Source organism: Pyxicephalus adspersus, chromosome 2, assembly GCF_032062135.1.
Source record: "Pyxicephalus adspersus chromosome 2, UCB_Pads_2.0, whole genome shotgun sequence".
Taxonomy (NCBI): domain Eukaryota; kingdom Metazoa; phylum Chordata; class Amphibia; order Anura; family Pyxicephalidae; genus Pyxicephalus; species Pyxicephalus adspersus.
This window is the reverse complement of record NC_092859.1, coordinates 7498865-7509787: the sequence shown is the minus strand read 5'-3', so window position 1 is coordinate 7509787 and position 10923 is coordinate 7498865. Positions and strand designations below refer to the sequence as shown.

The window sequence follows — 10923 nt, the reverse complement described above, 5'->3', positions numbered from 1 at the left end:
AGATAGATAGATAGATAGATAGATAGATAGATAGATAGATAGAAAGATAGATAGATAGATAGATAGATAGAAAGATAGATAGATAGATAGATAGATAGATAGATAGAAAGATAGATAGATAGATAGATAGATAGATAGATAGAAAGATAGATAGATAGATAGATAGATAGAAAGATAGATAGATATGGGATATATAGATAGATAGATAGATATTGGATAGATAGATATTGGATAGACAGATAGATAGATAGATAGAGGGATAGACAGATGGATAGACAGATAGGTAAATAGAAATGTAGCATGACTGATAGATAATGGCTAGACTGAGATATAGATTGATAGACATATATGAGATAGATAGATATACTGTGATCAATGGAAAATGGATATATGGATAATGGGTGGGCATACATGAGATGGGTAGATAGGGGAAATATAGTTACATAGATGTATATTACATGAATAGATAGATAGATAGATAGATAGATAGATAGATAGATATAATATACATCTATGTAACTAAATTTCCCCTATCTACCCATCTCATGTATGCCCACCCATTATCCATATATCCATTATCCATTGATCACAGTATATTTATCTATCTCATATATGTCTATCAATCTATATCTCAGACTAGCCATTATCTATCACTCGTGCTACATTTCTATTTATCTATCTATTATCCATCTATCTTATTATATGTGATGTATATTTCACCCTCATCTGATCTTAATGTTTGAACTCTGTTCTGTATAGAGAAAGGAAATAAATACAAAACTATCATCCTAAAATATTAAACTAGTTTCTATCCTAAAATGTGATAGAACAAAGATCATAATCCCCTAAAAAAATAAATCTAATAACAAACATTTACCCATACAACGATACAATTGGGAAGGATGGAAAATATTTTAATTATTGTCCTTTGATAAACTTTCCTTTGAAGTTCAATTTATGGCTAATCCATTTATATGAAGTGTTTTGAGGATCCACAGAGTTTTATTTGATATCAAAGTCATAATTTACACATTTCTTGCCATATTGTAATGAGGTGTGAACACAGGGAGACAAGTGGCATCTAGGAGGTTTCATTCTTGATCCACTGATTGACATCAAAGTAGACTGCCCAATCAAATCTACTTGACACCTCATGGCTCTCCTCTCTATATAAAGAGATCTGGACTATGGACAAATAGTTTGAGAGAAAGCTTAGAGGAGCCAACATGGAAAATGATCCTGAGCTGGACCAGGTGATCTGCAATGCTCTTTCCTTACAAGATGACTATCCTGACCTTTATCTGCCATCAAGTGATCATGACAAGTTATTGGGCTTCCCTGAAACATTTCCTGGATTTCTATCAGATATGGAACTACAGCCTCCCTTACATAATCCAAACATCCTTCAGGACACGCTATTGGAACTTTATTCAATTCTTGGGATTCCACATGAAACCAAAGCAAGTAGCCCAATGGCTACCATGAAAGGAGAGGAACCAACTACAGCCACATGCATCGAGGATCAACCCACAACTGGGTCTAAAAGTAAGTTGACAATGGTTTCTCCTATTTTTGTAGGAAAGATAGATATAAAGTGTCTATTTTGTCCAAAAAAGTTCTCTATTTGGAGTATTTTTTGTTCTGTTCTCAATGCCAAGTTACTGAGGAGTGGCACTAAATCAACCTACAGCAGGTCCTTAACAACCCATATTTTTTTTTTAATTTGATTTTTTTCTCAAAAAGTGGGAATTCTCATCAGTAGAGTCATAGGCAACAAACCAACAGAAATTATGACTTTTCCTGATTTTTTCTCAAAAATATCTGGCTGATTTTCAATTTTTCCATTCTTATTATAGCTTCTTGGGCGTTGTGGATTACTGTACAAAAACTGGTGCTTTGACGATATAGTTCAAGTTCTTTCATTTCTAACAGCAACATTGTACAATTTGTGAAAAGTTTATGTATATTTCAGGCCTTTTAGATATGATCTGGTTTAATTTGTATTATACTATTTTATCATTGTGTTTATCATTGACTGTTTTGTTGGGTGCCAAGTACATCCTTTTGTACATGCCATTTCTGTTCCTTATATTAATGTCAGGCCATTTTGGTTTCCCCAACAGGACATTTCACTACAGAGGAACTGGAAAATTCTAAGATGACCAGAGCTGACAAAGCAGAGCCGATCCCATCAACATCAAGTCAGAAGTCTAGAAAAAGAACCCTGTACAATAAGCAACAAACCCTCTATCTTCAAAAACAATTTACCTTCAATCCCTACCCGGACTACGTGAGCAGATGCAGCTTCTCCCGGATAACTGGGATCCCAGAGCCTAGGATTCAGGTAAGAATTTAATTTTTTTTGGTAAAGAAAATGTTATAGAGCAACAATATATGTCAAATAGATAGATAGATATATAGATAGATAGATAGATAGATAGATAGATAGATGGTTTATTTATTTAGATAGATAGATAGATAGATATATAGATAGATAGATAGATAGATAGATAGATAGATGGATAGATAGATAGATATGGAATAGATAGATAGATAGATAGGTGATAGATAGATAGATAGATAGATAGATAGATATGGGATATATCGATAGATAGATAGATAGATAGATATGGGATAGATAGATAGATGGATAGATAGATATATAGATAGATATTGGATAGATAGATAAATAGATATTGAATAGATAGATAGATAGATAGATAGATAGATAGATCTCCCCTATCTATATTTCCCCTATCTACCCATCTCATGTATGCCCACCCATTATTCATATATCCATTATCCATTGATCACAGTATATTTATCTATCTCATATATGTCTATCAATCTATATCTCAGTCTAGCCATTATCTATCACTCATGCTACATTTCTATTTATCTATCTATTATCCATCTATCTTATTATATGTGATGTATATTTCACCCTCATCTGATCTTAATGTTTGAACTGTTCTGTATAGAGAAAGGAAATAAATACAAAACTATCATCCTAAAAAATTAAACTAGTTTCTATCCTAAAATGTGATAGAACAAAGATCATAATCCCCTAAAAAAATAAATCTAATAACAAACATTTAGCCATACAACGATACAATTGGGAAGGATGGAAAATATTTTAATAATTGTCCTTTGATAAACTTTCCTTTGAAGTTCAATTTATGGCTAATCCATTTATATGAAGTGTTTTGAGGATCCACAGAGTTTTATTTGATATCAAAGTCAAAATTTACACATTTCTTGCCATATTGTAATGAGGTGTGAACACAGGGAGACAAGTGGCATCTAGGAGGTTTCATTTTTGATCCACTGATTGACATCAAAGTAGACTGCCCAATCAAATCTACTTGACACCTCATGGCTCTCCTCTCTATATAAAGAGATCTGGACTATGGACAAATAGTTTGAGAGAAAGCTTAGAGGAGCCAACATGGAAAATGATCCTGAGCTGGACCAGGTGATCTGCAATGCTCTTTCCTTACAAGATGACTATCCTGACCTTTATCTGCCATCAAGTGATCATGACAAGTTATTGGGCTTCCCTGAAACATTTCCTGGATTTCTATCAGATATGGAACTACAGCCTCCCTTACATAATCCAAACATCCTTCAGGACACGCTATTGGAACTTTATTCAATTCTTGGGATTCCACATGAAACCAAAGCAAGTAGCCCAATGGCTACCATGAAAGGAGAGGAACCAACTACAGCCACATGCATCGAGGATCAACCCACAACTGGGTCTAAAAGTAAGTTGACAATGGTTTCTCCTATTTTTGTAGGAAAGATAGATATAAAGTGTCTATTTTGTCCAAAAAAGTTCTCTATTTGGAGTATTTTTTGTTCTGTTCTCAATGCCAAGTTACTGAGGAGTGGCACTAAATCAACCTACAGCAGGTCCTTAACAACCCATATTTTTTTTTTAATTTGATTTTTTTCTCAAAAAGTGGGAATTCTCATCAGTAGAGTCATAGGCAACAAACCAACAGAAATTATGACTTTTCCTTATTTTTTCTCAAAAATATCTGGCTGATTTTCAATTTTTCCATTCTTATTATAGCTTCTTGGGCGTTGTGGATTACTGTACAAAAACTGGTGCTTTGACGATATAGTTCAAGTTCTTTCATTTCTAACAGCAACATTGTACAATTTGTGAAAAGTTTATGTATATTTCAGGCCTTTTAGATATGATCTGGTTTAATTTGTATTATACTATTTTATCATTGTGTTTATCATTGACTGTTTTGTTGGGTGCCAAGTACATCCTTTTGTACATGCCATTTCTGTTCCTTATATTAATGTCAGGCCATTTTGGTTTCCCCAACAGGACATTTCACTACAGAGGAACTGGAAAATTCTAAGATGACCAGAGCTGACAAAGCAGAGCCGATCCCATCAACATCAAGTCAGAAGTCTAGAAAAAGAACCCTGTACAATAAGCAACAAACCCTCTATCTTCAAAAACAATTTACCTTCAATCCCTACCCGGACTACGTGAGCAGATGCAGCTTCTCCCGGATAACTGGGATCCCAGAGCCTAGGATTCAGGTAAGAATTTAATTTTTTTTGGTAAAGAAAATGTTATAGAGCAACAATATATGTCAAAATAGCAAAAAAATTCCAAAATAAAAAGGTAAATTAAAAAAAATACAGAGATCAAAGATATCCTTTGGATTCCTTTCTTTATGTATTATGGACCATTATGTGCCTTCTCTGGGCCCTAATGCCTTGTCAAATAAACGTTTGTACTACAACTGAGTGTTTCCAGCTAGTCAAAGCCAAATTATAATGAAATTGTGGATTTAATATTTGTAGAATTTGCAATATAATCATAAAATATTGCCTCTAATATCAACTTTCCTTTCTTTGTAGGTCTGGTTTCAAAACCGAAGAGCAAGATACCTTGCAAAAGCATCCAATCCCCAGAAAACTGAAAATGCTGTAATGGTGGGAAGAAAGCCAACCCTTCTGTGTGCGGGATCTCCTTATCCATCAGTATGAAAGCATAGCTAAGGGCTTCTACATTGGATCTTTTACACCTGGATCAAAAAATATTAAGATCAAGGACTATTTATTTTTAATGTCATTTTGAGCACTATCTCTTTGCTCTTCCTATTGCCTAGTGTAATATCCAAAAACAGCCCTTTGCTATTTCTATCTAAGTGAAGACCCCGTGTCCACCACTTTGGGTTGTGGTTTTTAAATAACAATTATATGTTTAATTAAAAAAATGAAAAAATAATGAAATAAAAGAAATCTTGTTTTTGGAAATAATATGTAATAATATGTTTTTGGAAATGTAATAGTAATGTATAGAAATTTTAGCTTTTTTATGATAGCAAATATTATTATATTGTTCATATGAATATTTTCTGTAATGCAAATCTTTTGGAAAATAAATAATATTGAAAGAATAAAACCTGGTGAAATATGTGGTGTTTTTTGTAATATTAGCACAGTATTTTATTTACATCTACGATGCCCACAAATCAATTACCAAGAAATTGTCAGTTGGCTGTTTTTGCCCCCAGGCTAAAAAGAAAGTATTTTTTAATGTATTTGTGATAAGTGTTCTTGTAATATGTATTATATAATGTTTTTTTCTTTATTTTGTCTTTAAAAATTAATTCTTGTTATAATTGTAATATCAAGCAAATCTGGAATGGATTTTGAAAAATCGTTTGCTATTAGTTGGTAAATTATTTCAATATTGGACCAGATCCATTCCAAGTTTGCTAGGTCACCCAGGTTCTACCATGATAGTCTATCTTCTCCAGTCTTGGAGAACTTTAATAAATCATGCACAGAGTCTCAGTAAACTGGAGTCACAATAAAAACTAACTATAGACAAATACACAAAATACAATTTATTGCAATTAAACATTCACTAAAAATGTATTTATAATATAAATTTTATAATGGCACCAAAATATGTTGCTGTGTGCTGCTGTGGTCTATGTGCTAACAGTGAACATACATTGAGGGCAGAATGAGGAGACGGATGGATCTCTTTTCTGCTGCTTCTTCAATGCCCAATAAGCAGGATAAAGTGTGTAAAAAGGGTTAACATGTTAACTTTCTTATATTAGGACAGAAATTTGAATATATTAGAACTATGAGAAGCTGAAAGCATAACCACCATAATAAGTCAGCTTCAAGTAAGATCTGAGAACATTTGGCATGGGGAACAAATCTGGAACCCAGTTTAGGATTGAAAATACTTCCCAATTAATTGCAAATGATTTTTAAGAAATTCTGCTGGTTCACCCAAGTTATAACCCCAATAGTTAATCTTCTCTAGCCTTGGGGTGATTTAATCAAAATCAGGCCTATTGTGTTTTGCCATACATACATGTGTGTAATAGAACAAGAATTAAAAAATTAGTTACTTTATTAAATAAAGAAGATAAAGGTTTAGAAAACCGTTCAATTTGAAGTTTTATTCAAAAAGTACATAGATAATCAGGTTCTAATGTAAAAACAACTTTCACCATTATTAAGAGTGGAACTTTTCAAAAAAATTTTTTTTAATTTAAAATATAAGACAGGGTTAAATTTTAAATACAACTTTGTTATGGATACATGAAAAATGAATGATGTAAAATACAAAAACATTAAACTGTCTTAAAAATATTTTAAATTAAATAATTACATAAGATTTAAATAGAAATTCTTTTCTAAAGATAATATATTAGCATTTGTTTTATCAAAGCTTGTATTTTGGTTTGGACACAAGACAATTACAGTTTTTTCACACTCAATGTTACATATTTTTTATTACTCTGTAAGAGGGGTATGACAGGGATCAAAGAGTACCTACTTGTCCACACCTTCTCCATAATTTCAAAAACATCAAACAGGTGTTTTTATTTCAACCCCGGTTTACTGTCTGGTCTATAGAAATAGGCCAGTATCATGTATAGGTCACATGGTGGGCCTGATTTAATTAAGTTCTCCATGTCTAGAAAATATAGACTATCATGGGGCAACCTGGGTGATCCATCAATTCTAGAATGGATTTTGTAAAAATCATGTGCTATTAGTTGGCAAAAGTTTTCAATATTAGACCAGATCCCTTCCAAGTTTGCTAGGTCACCAAGGTTAAACATTAAAAATTCACAAAAAAATGTATTTTTCTTTAAAGTTTTTAATGGTATTAGATGGCTTTTTCTTAGTAGGACAGAAATATAATAATATCAGAGTTAATATAAGCTGCAAACACCACCACCATAGTTAGTCAGCTTCAGGTAAGATCTGGGAACATTTGGCCTGGTGGACAAATCTGGAATCCAGTTTAGGATTGAAAATATTTCCCAATCCATAGAAATGGGTCAGTATCATGTATAGGACACATGGTGGGCCTGATTTAATTTAGTTCTCCTTGTCTAGAGAAGATAGACTATCATGGGGAAACTGGGTGATCCAGAAAATCTAGATTTGATTTTGTAAAAATCATTTGCTATTAGTTGGCAAATCATTTTAATATTGGACCAGATCCAATCCAAGTTTTCTAGGTCACCCAGGTTCTACCATGATAGTCTATCTTCTCTAGACTTTGAGAGCTTTATTAAATCATGCCCAGAGTCTTAGTAAAATGGAGTCACCAAAAAACTAACTATTGGCAAATACACGAAATACAATTTATTGCATTTATGCATTAACTAATAATGTATTTTTTAATGTAAAGATTCTAATAACACCTGAATATGTTTTTGGTTTGAGGCTCTATACTCCAACCCTAATGGTTTCTGCTGTGGTTTATGTGCTTACAGTGAACAGACAGAGAGGGTAGAAAGAGGAGAAGGATGCTCTCATAACTCTGCTGCTCTGTGTGTAAAAATAGGTAACATGTTAACTTTCGCTTATTAGGACAGAAATATAATCATATCAGAGTTATGATAAGCTACAAACATGACCATCATAGTTAGTCAGCTTCAGGTAAGATATGAGAACATTTGGCCTGGGGACAAACCTGGAATCCAGTGTAGGATTAAATATATTTCCCAACTAATTACAAATTAGTTTTAGGAATGTGTGTAATAGAACAAGCGTTAAAAATGAGTTACTTTATCAAATAAATAAGATAAAGGTTTGGAAAAATGTTTAATTCAATACGTTTTATTTAAAAAGAACATACATAATCAGGTTCTAATGTAAAAACACATTTAAAGGTAAGTTAAACCATTAATAAGAGTTGCACTTTACATATAATTTTTTAATTTTTTTTAGTTAAAAACAAAGACAGGGTAAAATTTTCAATACATTTATGGTATGAAAATATGAAAATGGATGGTGTAAAATACAAAAAAGTAAAAATGTATTAAAATAATTTAATTACAAAAATACTTAAGATTTAAAGAGAACTTCTTTTCCAAAGATAATATGTTAGCATTTATTTTATCATAGCATGTATTGGGGTTTTGGTGAAAAGACAATTACCTTTATTTTACACTCAACTTTACATAACTTTATTACACTGTAGGGAGGGTGTCAATGTATAACAGGGATCAAAGATTATCTACTTCTCCACACCATTTCCATAACTTCAAGGAAACATCAAACAGGTGTTTTAATTTGAACCTCAATACACAGTCTGATCCTTAGAAATGGGTCAGTATTAAGTATGGGGAACCCGGGTGATCGAGCAAATCTAGACTGTATTTTGTAAAAATAATTTGCTATTAGTTGGCAAATAATTTCAATATTAAACCAGATCCATTGTAAGTTTGCTAGGTCACCCAGGTTTTACCATGATAGTATATCTTCTCCAATCTTGGAGAACTTTAATAAATCATGCCCAGAGTCTCAGTAAACTGGAGTCACCACAAAAACCAACTATAGGCAACTACACAAAAAACAATTTATTGCAAATAAACATTCTCAAAAAATGTATTTTTAGTATAAAGTTTCTAATGGTATCTGAATGTTTTTATTTTGAGGATCTATACTCAAACCCTAATGGTTTCTGCTGTGGTCTATGTGCTTACAGTGAACATACAGAGATGGTAGAATGAGGAGAAGGATGGTCTCATAACTCTTCTGTTGATTCTTAAGTGCCCTATAAGCAGGGTAAGGTGTGTAAAAGGGGTTAAAATGTTAACTTTTTCTTAGTAGGACAGAATATAATAATATCAGAGTTATTAAAAGCTGCAAACACAACCACCATAGTTAGTCAGCTTCATGTAAGATCTGGGAACATTTTGGCCTGGGAGACAAATCTGGAATCCAGTTTAGGATTGAAAATATTTCCCAAATAATAGAAAATGATTTTTAGGAAATTTTGCTGGATCACTCAAGTTATCACCCTAATAGTTAATCTTTTCCAGCCTTGGGGTGCTTTATTAAATCAGGCCTATTGTATTTTGCCATACATGCATGTGTGCAATAGAACAAGCATTAAAAAATTAGTTACTTTATCAAATAAAGAAGATAAAGGTTTGGAAAAACTTTCAATTCAATATGTTTTATTTAAAAAGAACATACATAATCAGGATCCCATGTAAAAACAAATTTCAATGTAATTTAAACCATTATTAAAAGTTGAACTTTACAATTTTTTTTAAATTAAAATAAAAGACAGGGTTAAATTTTAAATACATCCCTGGTATGGATACATGGAAAATTAATTATGTCAAATACAAAAAAGTTAAACTGTATTAAAAATATTTTAAGTTAAAGAATTACATTACATTTAAATAGAAACTCTTTTCTAACGATAATTTATTAGCATTTGTTTTATCATAGCTTGTATTGTGGTTTGGAAACAAGACAATTACCAATATTTCACACCCAATTTTACATATTTTTTATTACTCTGTAAGAGGGGTGTCAAAGTATAACAGGGATCAAAGAGTACCTACTTGTCCACACCTTCTCCATAACTTCAAAGAAACATCAAACAGGTGTTTTTATTTGAACCTCAACAAACAGTCTGGTCCATAGAAATGGGTCAGTATCATGTATACGACACATGGTGGGCCTGATTTAATTAAGTTCTCCATGTCTAGAGAAGATAGACTATCATTGGGAACCTGTGTAATCCAGCAAATCTAGACTGTATTTTGTAAAAATAATTTGCTATTAGTTGATCCCTGTAACTGTCCAGCAAATCTAGATTGTATTATGTTAAAATCATGTGCTATTAGTTGGCAAATTATTTCAATATTGGACCAGATCCAATCCAAGTTTTCTAGGTCACCCATTTTCTACCATGGTAGTCTATCTTCTCCAGTCTTGGAGAGCTTTAATAAATCATGCTCAGAGTCTCAGTAAACTGAAGTCACATAAAAAATTAACTATAGGCAGATACACGAAATACAATTTATTTAAATTAAATATTCACTAGTCAGGTATTTAAAATATTAGGTTTCTATTAGCACCTCAATAGGGTTTTAGTTTGAAGGTCTATACTCAAATCCTAATGGTTTCTACTGTGGTCTATGTGCGTACAGTGAACATACATAGAGGGCAGATTGAAGGGGAAGATGGTCTTCAGTATAAGGTTGAAAATATTTCCCAACTAATAGTAAATGATTTTTAGGAAACTTTGCTGGATCACCCAAGTTATTCCCCAATAATTCATTTTCTGCAGCCCTGGGGAGCTTTAATAAATCAGGCCTATTGTGTTTTGCCATTCATGAATATGTGTAATAGATCAAGTATTTACGAATGAGTTACTTTATCAAAGAATGAAGATAATGGTTTGGTAAAATGTTTAACTCAATACGTTTTATTTAAATAGAACACATATTATCAGGTTCTAATGTAAAAACAAAATTAAAGGTAATTTAAACCAATATTAAGAGTTTAACTTTACCACTGTATTTATTTTTTAATTTAAAATAAATACAGGGTTAAATTTAAATACATCTTTGTTATCGATACATGAAAAATTGAAAAAACATT

General features: G+C 32.0%; 1 protein-coding gene across 1 annotated transcript; it reads left to right on the top strand.

Annotated features, from left to right (window-relative positions):
* Window positions 1-3448: 3448 nt before the first annotated feature.
* Window positions 3449-5447, top strand: LOC140322302 (homeobox protein siamois-like). Its single transcript, XM_072398882.1, has 3 exons — window positions 3449-3767; window positions 4346-4566; window positions 4891-5447. Exons 1-3 carry the CDS (start codon window positions 3449-3451, stop codon window positions 5017-5019), a joined length of 669 nt encoding a protein of 222 aa, XP_072254983.1. The 3' UTR covers window positions 5020-5447.
* Window positions 5448-10923: the final 5476 nt, after the last annotated feature.

Excerpts from the sequence above, each read along its gene's own strand:
- LOC140322302 (XM_072398882.1), top strand. The coding sequence starts at position 3,449 with ATGGAAAATGATCCTGAGCTGGACCAGGTGATCTGCAATGCTCTTTCC. Across the intron at positions 3,768-4,345 it reads ACCCACAACTGGGTCTAAAA|GACATTTCACTACAGAGGAA; the intron begins GTAAGTTGACAA and ends TTTCCCCAACAG. Across the intron at positions 4,567-4,890 it reads TCCCAGAGCCTAGGATTCAG|GTCTGGTTTCAAAACCGAAG; the intron begins GTAAGAATTTAA and ends CTTTCTTTGTAG.